Raw genomic sequence first — 19,646 nt, 5'->3', positions numbered from 1 at the left:
GAGAGGTCCTGCAGCGTGTGTGTGACAGAAACAGGGCTGTGGCTCAGGATGGAGCAGGTTTTTCCGGAATCATGGGGAATCCCACTTTGTTACACTGCATGGGGAGATTGATCTGGCAAAAAAAAAAGATGCAGTGCTAATGCAGGCAGGTGTTGGTGTAGGGAGAACATGTGAGACAGCAGAGTCACTCCAGGGGCAGCTTAAGGCATTAATGGGGAACTATCATTTGGAATATTGAGGATGGGGTGGCTGAAGAGGGGGGCTGGGTCCACCTGAAGACTGCAGAGCTCTTCCCAGCATTGGGAATTGTGCATCAGCTGGAAGTGGAGGTGCACAGGTGTGTGAAGGGCACAGCTGGAGCTGTCTCTGGTTTTGGATATTCAGAGGATCCAGGTGCTGGTGGGTACATGGGGAACGCATTTTAAAACCTGGGTGTGGAAAGAGAGAACTGAATGAGCCTTTATAACCCCCCAGGCACCCTGTGAAGGCAACCAGAGAAGCCTCCCCGTGCTACAGATTTCTGCTGCACGGATTTGGGAGTGCGTGGGAAGGGTGCCTACATCCATTACATTCAACATCTCTAAATTGGCATCCATTATCCTGGATGACTTCTCTGCAGAGCGCTGCTCGTTTCAGACTGGCTGGAGGCAGCTCTGTGGGGAGCAGCAGTGAGAAGTGTGAAGGGGGTCTCCGGGTTTTCAGGCTCCCTCCTCCTGTTTTCGGTGGCCGGGAGGGCTGGGATGGCCGGGATGGCCGTCTGGGAGCGGCTGATGCCGGTGGTGGGTGTGTGCTGGCTCCTGGCAGCGAGGAGGGGCCGTGCAGGGGCCGGGCCGTGCTGCTGTTCAGTGGAGAGGACGTTGGCACCGAGGCTGATGTGATGGGGATGGCAGAGGGAGCCGCCGGGGCGGCTGTGCCAGGGAGCCCAGACACGCAGGGCTGCGTTCCCACTCCCAAATCCCAGCCCCGGGGACCATGACAGTGAGGGATTAGTGGGGGCAGGGTGCTGAAATTATTTTTATCTCCTCTCCTTGTTGTGCCTGTGCACAAGTGCCAGCCTTTTCAGCCTTTTCTCTTTTTTTTTCCTCCTGCGAAGCATTAACTGGGTGGGTTGCCATGGCAACCCCCGCATGATAAGTTGGGCTGCCTCTTGCGGAGATTTCTCTTTCGACAGTCAAGATATCTCTCTCTCTCTCTCTCGACATTCCATCCCCTTCCCCATTTCCCCTGGAGTGCCAGGATGGCTCCGTGGTGCCCTAAGGGTTACACCTGGAGGCATCGGGGCTGTGTCGGGGCAGGAAGGAGCAGCTGCGAATCCTGTGGGATGTGCTTGGAATAATCCCTGCTCTCCACCCCTTGTGCAGCTCCCAATTCAAACAGGCTCCCAATGGAACATCCCTTTCACTTGCAAGTTTTCCTGAAGAGGGCCGGGAGGTGTTTGTTGTTTGTTCTAAACAGGCAGACATTGGAGTAGTTCCCAGCTAAGCCCAGATTACAGCAAGAATGAAACTGTGTTATTCTTTCATTCTAAATGCAAACAGTGTCTCTGAACGAGTGTGAAGTTTTCTGTGAAAACAAAAGCCAGCACAGGTTGTGGCAGGTTAATAAACTACAGGTATTTATTTCAAATCACCTTTGATCTTGTTTGTGATACATGAAAGATGCTCTAGGTGAGGAATCCCAGGTGAAGAATAAACTTCTCCAGAGCTGGAGAAGAGGGTGTGATCTCCCTGACCTGTAACTCCTCAGGTTAAAATCCACCCAAATCCAAGGCCAGTTTCACCAGAGGGGTTTTTTTCACCTCAGGGCCCAGTTTCTCTTCTTTAAATAGCAGCTACTACACTGGTCTAGCATGAACTGCTTGAGGTTGGTACCCGAGTGATTCTCATTGCTTTTTTAAGATGTTTGTTTGCCACTGTAATTTAAATTGCTTGGCAGGTGAGTTCTGGAGTGCCTGGGGTTAGAGGAGAAAAGGTTCTGTTTCCACCTGAGGAGCTGCAAAGCTCAGGCAGGAGCAGAAAGGGTTGAGGGGTCAGTCAGTGGCTCTGACCAAGTCAGTGCTGTAAAGCTGCTGCTTCCTCTTAATCCTCTTGGACCCTCTCTCTCCTCCCTGGCAGGATTGTCTGTGATAGATGTAATTAGAGCAGCAGCAGCACAGACAGTGCAGCTCTGCTGATCCCTGCCCTGGGTTTGCTGGCAGGGCTTCCTGGGAATAGATGTGATTTCCACGGTACTTTGTGAAACAGGTGGTTGTCAAACTGGACAGCAGGGACATTGTCCAGGAGTTCCTGTGCCTGTAAAACCCCACCATCAGCACTCATCCACCACACATGGGCTGGACTGTTCCAGAAGGTTTGGGAGCAAATCCTGTGGCTTAACCTGCCCTTCCCTTTATGGAGCTGTGAATATAGAGAGGGTGCAGTGGGAGAAAAGAAAATACTTTAGTGGCTACGTTAAACTAGATCCTTCCATCAGCTCTGGCTGTTGTGGCTGCTGTTTCATTTTCCCATGGAGAAAAGTCAGATTTTAAGGTTTGGACACCCATGATGGATGGTTTCTATGGGGAAGTGGAAGTCTGTTGCTGGCATCTGCAAATTGCAAGTTGTTTGTCTTCCCAGTCATACCTGGCTCCTGGAGATGCATTAAATAGGTGTTTTCTTTGAGAATTTTGCTGGTAGGAGAAGAAATAAAGGAAGGAAAGAAGGAAGGAAGGAAAGGAAGGAAGGAAAGAAGGAAGGGAAGGGAAGAAGGAAGGAGGGAAAGAAGGAAGGAAAGGAAGGAAGGAAAGAAGGAAGGAAAGGAAAGAAGGAAGGAAAGGAAAGAAGGAAGGAAAGAAGAAAGGAAAGGAAAGAAGGAAGGAAAGAAGGAAGGAAAGGAAAGAAGGAAGGAAAGGAAAGAAGGAAGGAAAGGAAAGAAGGAAGGAAAGGAAAGGAAAGAAGGAAGGAAAGGAAAGAAGGAAGGAAAGGAAAGAAAGAAGGAAAGGAAGGAAGGAAAGAAAGAAAGAAGGAAGGAAGGAAAGAAGGAAACTGGGAGCAGAGGGACAGTGAGACCTGGCAGCCAGCATGCAGGGGCTGCTGTGGCTGTGGTCGGTCCCTGCTGGACTATTTTGGGCTGCAAAGGTTTCAGGGCTCACAGCAGCCATGGGTTGGAACAGAGCAGAGTAACCTGTGCTGTGAGCACAGTGAAGCAGAGCAGGGAATGAGGAGGATGTCCTTAGCTGGGAATTACTTGGAGCCGTCACAGGAGCCTGTGAAGGGTGACGTGGAGGCAGTGGCTGTGTGTGGCTCTTGGCAGATGATGAATGCAGCCTGCTGATACAAACACAATTAGGTGATGTCTAGGAAAAGTGCTGGCTTTGTTCTGTGCCTGCTCTGCTCAAGCAGTGCAGGGACCTGAGTGGGAGTGTGTGCCCTCAGCACCAAGCCCTGTGCCCCCCCAGGGCTGTGACAGTGACACCAGCAGCACTGTGTGCCCGGCTGAGAGCCCCTGTGCAGCTGAACCTGGTGCTTTCTGCTGGCTGCAAACGTCCCTGTTTGGGTGGGTCTGGCCATCTGCACTCTGAGTTTTGGCACTGCCAGTCGCTCCCATGTCGTTCCCCCGTGGGGTTGGTCAGGTTTAATTGTGCTGTGTATCGAGCTGCAGATGCTTTAAAAAGAGGGAGCACATTTAAAAAGCACTTCATTTCCCCCTCTCTGTCCACTGTGACCTTCAAAGTTGGAGGAACCCTCCAGGGCATGGTGGCCACGGTCCAAGGAGAGAAAGCCCAGCCTGCTGCTGGCATTAAACTCCCGGGAATCAGGCTGGAACATGAGGCGAGAGGATTTCCCAGTATTTCCTACTGTGACCTTCAGAGCCGTACAAATGTTAGTATTAAACTTATTAGAGCAGAGGCCTTTCTGTGACCCTGCAGGGATAACTCCCCCCACCCTCCCCCCTTGGCTTTTTTTGGAGGCAGGACAGTGATGCTGATATGTGGTGCTGAGCCACAGAGACGGGACAAGGAGTGATGGGTGCAAATTGAAATTCAGGTTGGGTGTTAGGGAGGAATTCTTTACTGTGTGGTGGTGTGACAGGTTATGTGACAGGTTACCCAGGGAGGCTGTGGATGCCACATCCCTGGAAGTGTTCAAAGCCAGGCTGGATGTTGGAGCAACCTGGTCTGGTGGAAGGTGTCCCTGCCCGTGGCAGGGGGTGGAACTGGGTGGTGTTTAAGGTCCATTCCAGTGTGATTCTATGATATCCCCCCTCCAGCCAGGGAGAGAGGGACGCAGCCCAGGGGTCACCGGAGCCCCGGGGAGCGGGAGGAGCCCTGCACGCCCCGGGGCCGGGGGAGGTGGCCGCGCATGCCTGTGCCGGCCGTGCCCCCCGCCCGGGCTGCTCCAGCATCCTCGGCATCCTCCTCCCGCCCGGGATCCGCGCCCCGCATCCCGCGGGAACAAAGAGCGGCGGCCGCGCCCCGCGCGGGGCACCTGCTGCTGCTGCTGCTGCTGCTGCTGCTGCTCCGCATCCTCCCGCATCCTCCCGCCTCCGCCCGCCCGCGCATCATCCTCCCGCACCCGCGGCCCCAGCGCATCCTCCTCCTCCCGCAGCGCCGGCCGCGCCCCGCGGAGCCCGGCGGAGCTGTCCGGCCCCGGGCTCTGTCCGTGGTGCTGCCGCCGCCCCCCAAGCCCTGCCCTCGCCCGGAGCTCGGGGCCACCGCGATCCGCCGCCCGCCCGCGCCTCCCCAGCGCGCCCGCGGCTCCCGCTCGCCCGGCATCCTGTTGCGCCGGGTCCGCGGCGAGGAGCGGAGCAGCATCTTCGCGGAGGAGCCTCTGCCCAGGCTGAGCGCTCGGAACAATGGCTGCGCTGCCGCCGATGCTCTGGGCGTCCTCGCTCGTGCTGGTGCTCTGGGGTAGGTGCTTCCATTCCCACATCTCCTAAGGACGCTGCTTTAAATTTCCTAGCGGGGCTCCCTTCGCGCTGCTTTCCGAGCGGCTTTTATTTTGTTTTGGTTTGTTTTGTTTACAAGAGAAGGGAATTACGTTCGTGCAGAGTTGGTGTGAATGTGACGGAGTTGGTACGAGCAGAGAAAACACCTCGGTGCTGAGGGGACTCACGGCACAAAGCATGTGCGTGTCCTCTGCTGTTTGCTGTTGTTTGGAAATTTGCATTGTAATTTAACGTTTAGTCGCCTTCAGGGAGGGTGTGCAGAGCATTAAGCCGTGTGTTGGTGCTTAGTTTCCGTGTAGTCTGTACAAACTGGAGTAAATCAGTTTATTGCAATTGCAACTGCCACAGGGAAAGGTGGGTTGGTCTTGCCAACACGGCCACATTTTGATGTGCACGTCCCTCCAGCCCTGTGTGTTGGGTCCATGTCTGTGTGTGTGTGTGTTTGTGTGCATCTGATTTTACTGGAATAAAGCATGATCCTGTAGCTTTTCCTTATTTCTCCCTGAAAGCTGGTGCTACTCATGGAGCTGGTAGTACGGGAGAATTGGAATCAGGCTGTTTCCAGGAATAGTTCCCGGGATCATACAGTGCTCCAGAGAGTGGGTTAATGGTGTCTCTGAGGCTGGGGAGGAGGGAGCAGCCAGCAAAGTCAGCGTCTGGGCTCTGGAGACAGGCTTGGGCAGACAGAGCCCAGTATTGTTTAGCCCAGGGGACAAATGTCAGCAGGGATTTGGGCTGAGACGTTGTGCTGAAACGATCCTTTCCTGCCCAAGTCTGTGCTTTCACATGCAACGATTTTGCCCTTCTTTGCAAGAGCAGTAGCTGAGAGTTTCCAGCATTAGCACAGACCTGATTGGAAGCATTTTGAGCAGGAATGCATGTGAAATCAATAACTCCTCCTGCTGCCAAATTCACTCATGTCCAAGCCCCTTGGTTCCCAGTACTGCCCAGGAAGCCCAGAGACAGCAAGGGTGGCAAATCTTCACGGATTCTGAACACATTGATGGATTAAAGCATCCAGACCTTTTAACTTAGCACAAAGAGCGAGCTGTTCCTCCCCACTGGAATTCTGGGCTTTCCCTCACCCCAGACTGTAATTGCTGCTGGAACAGGAGCATGCTCAGCACGCATGGGAGGGAACGAACAATGCCTTTAAAGTGGCATTAATTACGAGGGGAGAGATGAAAGTTGTGGCAAAGGAGATGCTGGAGAGGTGAATCTGTGTGAAGTGATCAGCCTCAGTTAATTATTATGAATTATTAATATCTCAGAGAAGGAAGCTTGGTAAAATTTGACATTTGAGACTTAATCTGTTGTCAGACGGTGCTGGTAATGAATCAAACCATTTTCCATGGGGGATGAGGATGTGATCATAAATGCTAAGATGTGGATGAATGATGTCTCTCTAATTCTGTCTTAACACTACTTCTCTGCTGCTCCTTTCCCCCAGCTGGTGTTTGTTCTGCAGTCTGTGTTGAAGTCCCATCTGAGACAGAGGCTGTCCAAGGAACAGACATGAAGCTGCTCTGCATCTCCTGCATGAAGAGGGAAGAGGTCACGGCCAGCACGGTGGTGGAATGGTACTACAGGCCCGAGGGTGGAAAGGATGAACTCGTATGTATGTTTGGGAACTTGTTTTCATAGGTCTTACAGTGAGACACAGCCCAGTGAACTCGTGTGGGAGAAGCCAAGAGGTATTTGTGGGAGTGTAAGTTTGTCCTGGGGCAGGATCTCCAGAAGGAAGACTGTGCAAGGGAGGGAGAGAGACCCAGATCTGAACAAAAGCTGTCTGCCACATTCTGATTCCAAGTCTATAGAAATGCCCCACGGGCTGCTTTCCTATCTTGGCAGAGAGACGAGCTTGGAGTTCAGCTCTGAGCTGCAGGTCTTCACAATTTCTGCAGCATTTTCACCCAGCACCAATTTTGAACAGCAATTAAAGTGTCTTTTCCTTGCTTAGCCCATTTTCACGCTTGGGCACAGCATGAACCCATGGCAAGAAAAGTTAGAATCTGTTCCAGAGTTCAAACATTTGGGTCATGGATACATGAATGCCAGTTTCCAGTTCATTCCTTGAATACCTCAGGTCCAGTATCTAAGGATATCAAGAAGGGAAGCAGAAGTATGGAGTGACACTTGGTACCCTTGGCCAGGTCTGAATCCCTTCTAAACTCCAAAGCTGTTCTTTTGGAAGGTAAATTGGCCTCCAAGAAAACTGCAGGACAGGATTTACTTTATTTTGCCTCAGAGAAAGTGGTGTGATGCTGACCGTGGGAGGATCTCTGGGGCTGGTTTTGGATCCCTGTCAGGAAAAGGTGAAATCCATTTCCAGAGTGAATCAAAATGGAAATTGCACAGATGGGGGGCAACTGGGATGCAAGAAAGGATGGTGAAATGGAGGCAAAGCTGAGTGCACATTTCTTTCTAGCTATTTTATCTGAGTATGGAGCATTAGATCAGTGGCTGCATTTCATCTTGATTGAGCAGGGCCAGGCAAGATGACAAATATTCTCCTTCTGTCTGACAACTAAAGGGACCACGCTAAGGGAGTGGGGATGGGGATTCACTTTCAGGGTGATATATTTATTTACCAGTGGCAACCCAAAGAATGCCAATGGAGGTGAACTGGGACAGGCAGTGTAATGATGGGGACGGTGGTCAGCCAGAATATCCCACTGTCATATTTATCCTTCATCTCAGCCCAATATCCCAGGGCTTCCCGAAAATGACTGTTTATCTTTGCTGTAAATATTCTGTGGTTCTTTCTCAAGATGATCTTATGTGCAGGGGTTGACAGGCACAAAGACTGCAGGATCCTGGTTTTTAGTTCCATTGCTGCTTTTTTGTGTCACTGTCCACGTGTGCCAGTGATTTTCTGTGCCTCAGTTTTTCTGCCCCTGTGATGGAGATGCCAGTTTTCGGATAATTCAATTCTCTGTCTTTTCTAAAGTCGCCTGATATTTTGAGGTAAAGGATGATGGAATATGAATAGCTGCTGTTACTAAGGGAGCCCAGAACATCCATGGGTGTAGCTAGAGGGGGATGCTGTTCCTGTCAGTGATTAACCAGAGTTCCCTTTCACATTCCCTCACAGATCTACGAGCACAAGAAAACCAACCAAGAACTTCAGACCCGCTTCAGCGGTCGGATACAGTGGAACGGGAGCAAAGACATGCAGGACGTGTCCATCACCGTGGTGAACGTGACCCTGAACGACTCTGGGATCTACACCTGTAACATCACCCGGGAGTTCGAGTTCGAGATCCACCGGCCCCTCTTCACCAGCTCCCGGCTCATCCACCTCACCGTGGTGGAGGAGGGTAGGACGGGCTGGCTGGGAGTGTGTTGTGCCGCCTCTGGCCGTGGGTGTTGTCCTGCAGGGATGGGGTTTGCCGTGGCACCGCAGGAGAGGGTGGCTGAGCCGCCACACAGTCCGTCTGTCCTTGCCAAGCACTGCACAGGGTTCAACAGGACGGACCTGCCCGCTGTTTTTTGGCTGTGTGTGAGCGTGGGGAGGCACAGCCAGCCCGGCAGGCCGGGGCACAGCTGGGCACAGCTGGGCAGGCGCAAGCAGGGGTTTCCAGCTCCTCCTGCGGCGGCTCTGGGATGCTACAGCACCGCCTTTCCCAGGGAGCCGCAGCCTTTCCTTGCTGCCGCCCCCTCCCTGCGGGAACGACTCATTCTCCATTTTGATATCACTCTCTTTGCTTCCACCCTCCTTCCCTCTCCGCTGCTCCTGAGTCTTTCTGTTCCTCTCGGGTTTGCTGGGTTTAGCCTGAAACCCCGGCTTGCTAGAGAACAGTGGGAATTCTGCTGTTCCTTCAGAGCTTTCAGCCCTCCTTTTTTCCTGCTGTGTGTTCCCCTCCCTCTTCCCCACAAGCATCTCTGTGTTTTGATCTCAAGTAGCACCAGCGAGTAGGATGCAGGGGGGAAACAGAGCGTGAGGATGAGACAGGCCAAGGGTGAGCAATCCGTGTGGATGTGGGGGTGGCACAGAACGTGAGGAACACACCAGGCTGTGCGTGTCTGATCCCACTGGAGACACCTGGTGGGATTGCTGCTCTTGGCAGCCTCTCCTGGTCCCTCTCTTTTACCCCCTCACAGCATAGTGGCACTTGGATATCTCTAGCAAGGCAGGTTAGGAAGGATGACACAAGGGTGGGACGTGTCCGTGGAGCTGCTGTGCTCCTATAATCAGAGATTGTTTCATTTTCTTGAACAGCTGGAGAAGACTTCACCTCTGTCATCTCAGAAATTATGATGTATATTCTGCTGGTCTTCCTCACCCTGTGGCTGCTGATAGAAATGGTCTATTGCTACAGGAAAGTCTCCAAGGCAGAGGAGGCTGCCCAGGAAAACGCGTAAGTGTGGAATCTCTGGAGGTCCCAGTTGTTTTGCCAGGGTTCTTCAGATGCCCCAGGCCAGATCAGGCTGCAAGAAAACTGAACCTTGCTATTGCATGGTCTAGTTGGTGTCCAAAATCCTGGTAATGTTTAGGAATACCAAGAGACACTTCCACAATGGAGTGGAAGCCACACTGTGGTATCCCAGGGTGGCCTGGTTTGGACTGCGTGGAGATGCTCTCCTGGAAGGGCTGGTTTCTTGCTGGCCCATTCCCATCATTCTCCACACTTGGCATGGATAAGGGTGCTCTTTGTACATAGTAGGAAGGCTGCATGTGTAGGATTTTCCAGCAGGGAAGACTGTGTTTGCTCCTGACTATGCCAAGGGGAGTTTCCTGCCACGAGCATCTTCTACAGGTGACGTTTTGTCACCTCAGAGACACCTCCAGGTGAATGGACCCAAACTGGCTTTTGCACTGTAGCACTTGAGGTTATGCTTTCCTCCTTCCCTTTCAACTACAGGACAGACTATCTCGCGATTCCATCAGAAAACAAGGAAAACTGTGCTGTGCCTGTGGAGGAATAGCAGAGAGGAGAGAGCAGAATGAACGGCACCAAGGTAGGGGATGAGGAAACTCAGTCACTGCTTGTGTGTGTCCACCTTCCAGCCTCCCTGAAGTGAGTCAGGTGCTGTAGGGCTGGAGAAAAGGTGGATGGGAGACTCCTGGAGCATGGCTGTGCTCCTCCTTTGGGCCTTAGAAGCAACACAGGTGCCTTTAGGTGGTGGGTGTAGTCATCCTGCTTTAAACCCCAAACCAACACACACATTCACTTTTATGATGGAATTACACCTCCTTTGCCCATTCCCATTGAGTTGGGAATCATCACCACCCCCTGCAGATGGGGAGCTGTGCCCACGAGGGCTGCCAGGGCTCCATCTCCAAAGGAAACATCTGCTAGGAAGGATTAAAACCTTTGAAATTCTTGCTCACGTCCTGTCAGCTGCTGTGCTGATCCCACTGCAGTCCTCACTTTGGTGAGGTCCAAGAGGGCTTCTCTCCCTTGCAGGGGCTCTGAAGACAGAAGGACCACGTCATTCCAGCCAGGTTTGAGGGGAGCTCTGCGCCGCCGGGAGGAAACGCGGGGAAGTGTAAATTCTCTTCCATTTGCCTTGGACTCTGTACAGCCTTGACTTTGGTCTCATGACTCCATCCTGAGCTGCCAGCCCATTGCTGAAGGACTCTTCTGTTGAAGCATGCTGAGCAAAAGGCACAGGGGTGTGGGCAGCACGGCTCCTTCCCAAGTTTCAGTTCCATCATCACCTCAATGGCTTTGTAAATGTTACGTGTCATTCCTTAGCTGCTGTCACCACCACCTTTATTTGCTAAATATGCTAGTTCTCCATTGCAGAGCTAAAGGGTATGGATGTCATGTCACTCTGACCTGCAGGACTGGGGATGAGGGCATTTTAGGGTGATGTTCCACCACGTATTGCAGACTAAACAGTCTTATTGGTGTTAAAACAGGAAGAATTTAATTAATTAGCTGCTTGGTAAATTGATCTGGACTTTGAGCTGCCCATGCACAGGCAGAGTAGGGTGGCACTGTAAAGCACTAAAATAGTTAAAAATGTACAGTAGGAAGGAGGGGCCCCTGTGCCTGGAGGCACCTGGTTCTGGAGGGAATTGAGAACAGATCCTGAAATATTCCTGCTTTGGGAGGCAGGATGATGTAAGTCTGAGAATCCCCTGTGTCCCTCCTTTCATTTAGCAAGTGTCAATATTCTCAGCTCCTTCCATCTGCCTTGCACAGCAGGTTTACTCCTGGAGTACACAGACACACACTGGTAGGAGTAACCTGTGGAGCCACGTCCTGCAACAGCAACCAGGCAAGTAGGACAAGGTATGGGATCCACCTCCTTCTGGGAAATCCCAGGAAGGAAGGCAGCCTCATGCAAGAGAAATAACCAGGAGGCAAAGCCCTCACAGGACAAGGACAACACCTTAGTGAAATAGTTGTACATCTTACACTGTGACAGCTCTCTCATGCTACAGCACAGCACCATCTAGAGGGACAGACAGAAAACACCCATTTTTCCCAGTTAGTCCTAATTCTTTCTTGTGCTAATTGCTCACTGGTTTGAATAGTCAGCATTCATCCTAAATGACCCCCTGCTGCCCAGGAATCACGCTCTAAATTCCCTCTTTCCTATGCAAACTTACCTTTTCAGAGGGTTAAGCAGAGTAGAATTTGTTTTCTGGCCTCCCACGTAGATCAGTTGAGCTCAACAACTGGGATTGGAAGGGGGGAAAAAGGCAGAAAGATTGGCCAGGGTGAAATTGTACCTTAAAGTGGGGGAGGTTTGGTTTTGTCCTATGGCAGATGTTACATCCCTGCTGCAATGGAGCCTGTACTGCTTGCTAGAGTTGACAAATTTTGCTACACTGATGCTTCCAAGTAGTTCCAAAGTGCTTGTGACTCCAGGCATGCTTCCCACCTATGGAATTCCCTCTGCTTTGTTCTGCTGCTTTTTATGTGTTTGCTAAAAATCACGGAAATTACTCCATTTGTAAGTCAGGCCCAGGCCAGATTTCTAACTGGCAGTTGTTCAACAGTCCTTTTTTTAGAGTGGGTGTCTAGTAAACTACTACAGTGCAGTAGGATTGCTCCCAAATCCAGAGCCAAGCCTGGCAACTGGAGCACACTTTCCACTTGTAGTCTGGGCACTGGTTCCCTAAAACCTCATATCCAAAAGGGGAAGGAAAGCAGCCCCTCTTCGAGTTCAGCTGGATGTTATCATTTTCCCTACAATGATTTGCCTGCATTATCCCAACTCCAAACCCACAGCAACAGAGGAGGGAGTAGATTGTAACTCCAGAGTTTCCAGCACTGACCACGGCGTTGAACCCACGGAGATTTTTTTTTGTAGGTAAGGTCACAAAACTTCTCTCCCACTTCAGCTCTGCTCCTCAGCCCCTGTGAAGCACTGAAAACCCTCTGGTTAAGTCAAAAAAGGAGTAAACTAAGAACTTCTCGAGAGCTACCTCAGGTGGTAAAGAAGGGCCGTCCCCTCGTCCTGCACTTCCCTGTATCCCACACGCATCTCCCGGAGATGCTTTATCCTTTTTTTTGGGACACATCTTTCACTTTTCCAGTTCCTGCAGACAGATGTGGTGTTGTAGGCAGGAGAAAAACAACGTGCAAAGTTTTGCTGGAGAATCTCACAGGAAAAAAGAGTAACAACTGAAAAACTGGGGTGGGTTTCAAGGCTGGTGGTAAAGGTTGGTCTCTGCAAAGACTCTCTGTGTTCAGACACGACAGGAGAGACTCCAGAACAGGCAGGATAATAAAGAGAACAAAGACTCACACTGTCTGGTTGATAGAGTTTTTAATTGATACCGTACTTCCATGTACTAGCTACTTACACCAGGTTTGGCTGCAGAGCCTTTACAGTTCCTAGAGGTCCTAGCAGGTCATTCCAGCAGCGTTTCACCGCGGTTTGCGCACAGCGCAAAGGTCCCGACAGTCACACCACGCCTAAAACAAACCCACTGGGGGCCTTCCCCCACCCCACAGTTCACACCTCAGTGCTCCAGCCCCCCCCCCCCGTTCCCAGGCTCTGGTGGCGAATTCCAGGAGGGAAGTGCAGGACCCACTCCCTCGTTAGTCTGCAGTTACAGCGATTCAGGGGTCCGGGTGGGGAGGACACGCTCCAGGTTTTTTAGCAGCTTTATCCAGGCCTGGAGCAGGTGATGGGAGACGAACTGCCACGGGAATGGGGACGTCCCAGAGGTGCCACAGCCACGCGAGGCCACTCCTGGGCGGTTGTGCTGCTCTGCTGCTCCTCCCTCCCTCCGTGTCCAGAGCCAGGTCAGTGCCTCCATCTCTGCTCTGTAAGTGCTATTCCACGGGAGGTGGGCTCGTGGAGACGGGAATGACGCCTGTGGCACAGGCTCCACCCCTCTCCCTGCTGGAGAAAGCTGCTGTTTTGTAACAGCCGCTCTCCAGAATCCCAATTCCGAAACGGAGACACCACCACACGGCTCTAGAACCTGAGCTGCACATTGGTTTTATTCCCTAACTATTCTGGGAGTCTGGGATGGGGAAGGTGGCCTTTAACGTTAGCAATGGAATTGGCCTAAATGAGTGAGGTAACAGAAACGGCCAGAGGAGGAACCTCCCTGAGCCATGTGCAAATATAATTCCTTCAGCAGAAGGAAGTCCTTTTCCCTACTGAAAAAAAACAATAAAAATTAAAACACATTCACTTAAAGAGCATACAGACTGCAGGAGGGAAAGGCAGGCAGGGACAGCACCAGGTCAGTCCATCTATGACACAGGGAATGATTGTCCAGCAGCAGAGGTTTGAGGGGAGAGGGAAAAGCCATAGCAAGCACTGCAAAACGTGGGAGAGGAGGGCATGGCACACCACGTACCCATGCTAAGGGATAAGCCCATGCTGTCTGCCTAGATCAGGGAATGGCCTCAACCAGCAGTCCATCAAGACACGAGGAGATTATTTGGCTAGTGTGCACATCTAGAAAAAGGAAGGTATTATGGCACAGAGAGACTCGTGCTGTGGAGACTGAAGCACAGAGAGCAGAGCGTGTCCGGGGGAGACGGGCTGGAACATCACAGGAACTACATGAGACAGCTGCTCTGTGAGCCACTCACCTCGGGGGCTTTGGTTTGAGAGTCTCTGCTTCGAGTTTTGTGTTGAGCAAGCCCCTGCCAGGAGATTTAACTAGTGCTGAGACTGGCTGAAAAGACTAAGTCAGAGAGTCCACGTGACTGCGCCATGGAACGTGTCCGTGGCAGCAACCCTGGCAGGGATCCCACCAGGAGATCTCCTGGAGTTGAGCAAGGATCTGTCAAGAGCTGTGGGATGACAGCAGCTGGCTGGGAAAACAGGATGGAATTGCTTCCCCCTGAGCCAGGCACTGTTCCTTCGAACAGCAATTTTTCAGACTGATTTTCTGCACACTGTGGAAGCAGAAAGTTCCACCTCTGAATGAGGAAGTGGTTTGTTTCTGTCCTCACTGGGAAAAGCACACACTGACTGACAGAGTGCTCCTGGTTAGAACAGTTAGTGCAGCAAATCCAAAAGGTCTTGATCAAGTACCCAGACCAAAAGTGTCTCCAGTCACTACCTGGAAAAGGAATTTCTACCTTCTTGTATAAAGGTAAGAAAAAGTTTCTTATGTAGGACACATGGACAGTGCTGAGGAGGCAAGCAGGCTGAAAAGCCTGTCCCCATCTACACCCAGATGAGCTGCTGAACAGGGTCTGCCTGATAAGAACCCAGATCAGCATTCCAAAATCAGCATTCCAGCTTTCCTAGAGGGGATATGCCAATGCAAGGCATCATTATTTCAGAGCCTGTTTTGTGCCAGGGCTTCAAATCCAGCAAAGCTTCGTGCTCTGAAACCCTTCCCTTTTTAATACAGGCTCATGTTGCACTAAAGGCATGGTGCACATCTCTGAGGTTTGTCTTTATTAGATCTAAAGCAGACAAGAGGGCTCAGGTGTCACCCAGCAGACAGGCACAGCCTGAGCTGTGTGTAAATGCAGCAGTTCAGGTGTGTTAGGGGAGATCAAAGCCCCGTGACTTCTTTTTTTTTCTCTTCTCCCAAAGGACTTGAGGGAGCCAGAAAGGATTTATGCAGAAGTTGGTATATGTTAATATCAATTAATATCAAAGTTTTGTGACTGAAGCGTGCCTGGGGTTATCAGCTAACTGCAGAGCACCCAAAAACATGGTTATCCTGTTAATCCACAGCTCACTCCTCTCCTTACCACTGCAGGTACCTTCTTCTCTCCTAAGTGGAACGTGCAGCCCCAGCACTGCCCCTGTCTTGGGCATCTTACACCTGGAATAACCTGTCTTTTGGTCCTCCCCACACACAGGTGCTGCACTAGATACACTTGGTATCTACTGTAGGAATGCACAGCAGTTATCCAGGCCTCAAATCCAGCCTGAGCTCATCCCAGATGCCATAACCCCAACAGCTCCTTCAAGGTAAGCATTAGGTGTGTGTTCATCAGAGGTGAGGTCGTATCAAGCCAGGATTAGTGAGTTATGCCCCTTCTCCCATAAAAACAGATACCCAAACTGGCAGATTGAAGCCTCCTGCTCCCCCTTCTCCCTCCTCCCATTAGGGAACATCTCACTTGGCAGGAATTGGGCTCCCAGCTGCTGGCATTAGTTTGCATGCCTGGCTGGAGAAATGCCTTTCTAAAAACTCCTGGTTTTTTTATTGTTCCTATCCTGCAAATCAAACCCCAGCTGTGCTCACCTGGCAGATGTGCAGGGTGGGAAGGTCAGAGGGAGGGTTGGGCAGGGAAATGTGTCTGCTACGAAAATAATGTGAGACTTCTGGCAAAAAATGTGGGATTTCTTCCATCCTGACAGTGGAAGCCAAGCTATGACTTGGCTGTGATGCTGAGGGAAGTATCACCCCCTGGAACACTATTCAGTTTGCTCAACCTCACTCCTAAAAAGCATTGCTGATTTCTCCAGGAAATACAATCATGGTCCCAAACTGTCTCTGGCTCCAGAAGGAATTAACCTGTCAACTGGGACTGATCAGGAGCAGGTGATTCCTGTCACAGCTTTCTACACAAAGGCATCTAAGTGAAAATACCCCCAGGTTTTGTTTAAGCCCTCACCTTTAATCTGAGTTTTGTTTGAGCCCTCACCTTTAGTGCCATTGTGGGTTTTGCCTTAAGAAAAAGACCTTGCTTTTCCCCTTTTTTATTATTACTGTGATAAATTAAGAGGCAACAAAAGATCAGGCATCCTATCCAACTCCAAGCCAAGTGGGAAAAAGAAAGCCAATAACTAGAAATCTTGAGAAAAAGAACCCTAAGGCCTCAAAGACAAACCTCCCTCTGTCTGAAGGATGCTGCAGGTACAAGGTTCTGGTTGGTGCCCAGAAAAAAAGGGTTTAACGTTGTTGTGTGTCAGGAGAGGTGTCAGATGTTAAAAACCCAGTCTGATGTGCAGGTAGAATAAATATTAGTGCTTGAGATTGTTACAGCTGCCAGTGCAGCCTCACATTAATTTAACAGAGCTTGTGCAAGGCTGTCCCTGGGGCCCAGCCTGATGGAGGGAGGGAAGGAGGGAGTCAGAGGGAACAACCCAAGCCTAAAGCCATGGCTAAAGCTGGAAGGATGCTGCAGAGGAAGGATGCACTGATGAGGGAATGGATTTCTTGCCTCCCTAACTATAAAGAGAATGTGAAACTGGTGAGAAACCAACCCTGACCAGCAGCACTTGCTCGTGACCCCCTGGGACAGGTGGGTTTCTCTGCTCCTGACTGATCAAATCCACCTAAGGACAAACCCCTCCCAGCCAGGTGGAAGAGACCCCAACATCCCAGCTTTGTCTTTCAGGATGTTCCTTTTCCTTTCCTGGCATGGGCAAGGTGAACCACAGGGCCTCCTCTCTGTCCTCTTGCCTGGTGCTTGAAATTAAAGTCTAGAAAAAGGGGAAGATGGGCAGCAGGGGAATTTTCTGTGCTTAGCAATTGTGGGAGGGAGTAACGGGGGAAACAGGACTCTGGGACAGTCTGGCAAGTCACAGTGGGGAGTCAGGGCCCTCCTGTCCCAAGATGAGCCACAGAATGCCCTTCCCAGGCACTAGCACCTCAGTGTCATTGCAGAGCAGCCATTTCAGCAGCCTCCCTGGCAAAAAGTCAGGGAGCAGTACAGTAGTCAGCAGCATTAAATTAAATAAATAGTCATAAATACACGTTACTCTCTAGTTTTTCCCCAATTGTACCTTGCTTTCACAGTCTTAAATGTCTTTTTGATAACCTGTCTTCATCCACACTCCTTCCCATGTGAGTCTTCTGTGGGACATGTGTTTAGCACTTGGTCATGGAATTTGGAGGCAGGTTGGGAGAAAGCAGCAGGTTGGTCACTCCTACATATATTACCTTTCCCTAAATGGAAACTGGGAGCTTGAGAGCGTTTTAGAAGCCACTTTGTCACCCAGTTGTGAGGATGAGAGTTTACATGAGACCAATGACTCACCCTTGTGTTCCCTGCCCTTTCAGTGCCCACTGGAGACAACAGAGGAGCTACAGCTGCACCATTTCCACACTGGGAACTTGCAGCTGCCACTCAGAAGGTGGGAAAATCCTGCTGTTGGACAAGGTGGAGATGGAGGGCCTCACATGTCATCTAATCTGCCTGGCTGGGCAAGATGAAAAAGCATTTATTAAACACCCACACAAGCAGCCTCCAGCTCAACCAATCTCTGTGGGGCCTGGGACTCTGCACAGGGCAGCCCCACTGCCCCTCTTCCTCATGGGGCTACTCATGAGAGCCTGGAATTATCCCCCAGAACAACTACAAATACATATTGGCTTTTTAGTGCAGCTCTACCCCCTGACTGACTCACAGAGCAAATGCTTATGAGAGAAACCTTCAGATGCCTCACACACCATGGACACCCCCCAGCTCTCTCCTGCACCCACTGATGGTCCCTTTTCTCTTTTCTCCTTTTTTTTTTTGGTCCCTGTGACCCTTCCTGACCTCTCCTGGGTTTTTGGAAGCCTTGGTGCACACAGTTGCAGTCACAGATACCCACAGTGGTGGCTGTTGCTGCATAGCCACAAACATGTATTTATCCACAAAAATTTATCCCAGGGAAGGAAATCAAGTTATTTTTCTCACTAATGTTTTCCCACAGATTTTATAAGACAAGATACGAACAAAATGGTCTTGTAGACCAGGGGCAGGAGAGAGATTTGCTGAGCTGGGTAGTGGCTGCACATAAATCCTAATTTGGGGTTTCTTTTTCAGTTGGGGTACTCCCACCCTTGTGGGGAGCTGCCTGTTCAGCACAGATGCAGATTTTCAGCACAGGGATGGCTTAATGGCAGGGGCCCAAGCACATGGAAAGCAGAGAACTACAGCCAAGGTAAAGGGGACACTGTCACAGGGGTGGCCCTGCTCCACCCACACACCTTGGGGGCAGGTTCTCCCCTCCCCACCCTCTCCTCGCCTCTTCCTGCTGCACCAACAGCAAACTGGTGCTTGTGGACAGGATTTCAGCTCCTTTCCATCCTGGGCTTTGCTCTCCAAACCAGGCTGGCCCCTGGGACAGCCAACTGTGTTTCTGCACCCAGGGGTGCAGGAGGTGACTGCCAGGGAGACCCGCTCTCTGCAGACCTGGGGCAACTCTCCCCGAGGCCTCCTCTCCAAACGGGGGAACAGTTTTGCAAAGGGTTGACTGCCATGGCCAAACCCTCTCTGCCCTGAAGCCAGCAAGGTCAGGAAGTTTGACAGTGTCCCCTTTTTATGCAGAGATAAATACAGTCAACCAGGGACCCTCATTTGCGGGGAGGGGGCTGGGGAGGGGGGGGCACTCACGCTGATGCTTCCCTTTGGAACAACAAAAACTAAACAGACAGACAGACAGACAAACAGCCAGCAATATTACAGAGGAGCAGTGCAGGGCCCAGGGAGCAGCCCTGGGCTCGGCCCTAAGCACAGCTCAGTGCTGGGAGAGCACAGCCCTCCCACACACACACACATACACCCCCACTACCAGAGACACTCCAGTTCAGCCAGTGTTGGAGGTCAAAACCCTTCCCCTCGATGCGTAGGCTTTGTTTTGTTTTTTTTCTCTTAAAATCTGTATATAATATATATATTTATATTCTGTATATATATATATATATTTATATATATATTTATATATCCTATTTACACATATTGCACACCGTCCTCTGGCCTCCTGCATTCCTGCCTGTCAGTGGAAACGTTTCCGTTTCTCCTCTGGATCTGACCCGAAGTCCCGGGACCCGATGCCATTCTGAAGGTTTATTAGGGAATCCTTCATCTGCAAGACAAGAGATTTCCCCACTGTGATGCAACCCCAGAGGTGAGAGCTTCGGGATTTCCTTCTTTTCCCTGTGAAGTGTCCACACCAGATTCGATTTTGGGAGCAGGGCTGGGATGTACAAATGGGGACTGAGAAGGTGGGAGACTGTGAGGCACCTTTCTCCAAGAGAAGGGGTTAGAGAACGAGGTTCAGGAGGAGCAGCTCTGATTTGTGGACTATTTTCTCAGCAGCCTGCTGTACAAAAGGCTTTTTAGGCAGTGGATACTGCAACTTTGTGCTGTGAAGGGCCCATGCAGAGTGTGTTCCCTTCATCCACGAAACCTACGTGTGAATCCAGAGCTGAGGTAAAAAACAGTCTTTCTCCCAAACTGGGATGCCACAGACTAGATTCAAAATGTGCCAATGTAAGATTTTTTTGGCCCTGTAGAATTCTCTCCTCCTCCTGTGACAGAGAGGCTGCGGCACCCTGTGACAGCCCTTGGGACCTGCTGCCCACCACGAGGGGAGAAGATGGGTCTGAG

At 51.1% G+C, this 19,646-nt stretch overlaps 2 protein-coding genes across 12 annotated transcripts in view; one reads left to right on the top strand and one right to left on the bottom strand.

Annotated features, from left to right (window-relative positions):
• The first annotated feature begins 4,386 nt into the window (after window positions 1-4,386).
• Window positions 4,387-12,635, top strand: SCN3B (sodium voltage-gated channel beta subunit 3). The gene is made up of 6 exons (XM_027699617.1): window positions 4,387-4,888; window positions 6,377-6,540; window positions 8,021-8,246; window positions 9,149-9,287; window positions 9,792-9,888; window positions 10,338-12,635. The coding sequence occupies exons 1-5, from the start codon at window positions 4,834-4,836 to the stop codon at window positions 9,853-9,855; spliced, it is 648 nt and encodes a 215-aa protein (XP_027555418.1). The 5' UTR covers window positions 4,387-4,833; the 3' UTR covers window positions 9,856-9,888; window positions 10,338-12,635.
• Window positions 12,636-12,642: 7 nt separating this feature from the next.
• The window catches only part of LOC113975519 (protein Aster-B), a 94,691-nt gene continuing 87,687 nt past the window's right edge, over window positions 12,643-19,646 (bottom strand). For all 11 annotated transcript variants that reach the window (XM_027699604.1, XM_027699605.1, XM_027699607.1 and 8 more), the window contains one exon: window positions 12,643-19,122. In XM_027699604.1, coding sequence (XP_027555405.1) covers window positions 19,033-19,122 — 90 coding nt within the window. In that variant the 3' untranslated portion in view covers window positions 12,643-19,032. The remainder of the gene's footprint in view (window positions 19,123-19,646) is intronic.

Source organism: Neopelma chrysocephalum, unplaced genomic scaffold (genome assembly GCF_003984885.1).
Source record: "Neopelma chrysocephalum unplaced genomic scaffold, ASM398488v2 Primary Assembly neopelma1_138, whole genome shotgun sequence".
Lineage (NCBI taxonomy): Eukaryota > Metazoa > Chordata > Aves > Passeriformes > Pipridae > Neopelma > Neopelma chrysocephalum.
Note: the sequence above shows the minus strand (reverse complement) of the source record. Positions and strands in the feature narration are given on the sequence as shown.

Excerpts from the sequence above, each read along its gene's own strand:
- SCN3B (XM_027699617.1), top strand. The coding sequence starts at position 4,834 with ATGGCTGCGCTGCCGCCGATGCTCTGGGCGTCCTCGCTCGTGCTGGTG. Across the intron at positions 6,541-8,020 it reads AGGGTGGAAAGGATGAACTC|ATCTACGAGCACAAGAAAAC; the intron begins GTATGTATGTTT and ends ATTCCCTCACAG. Across the intron at positions 8,247-9,148 it reads CCTCACCGTGGTGGAGGAGG|CTGGAGAAGACTTCACCTCT; the intron begins GTAGGACGGGCT and ends TTTCTTGAACAG.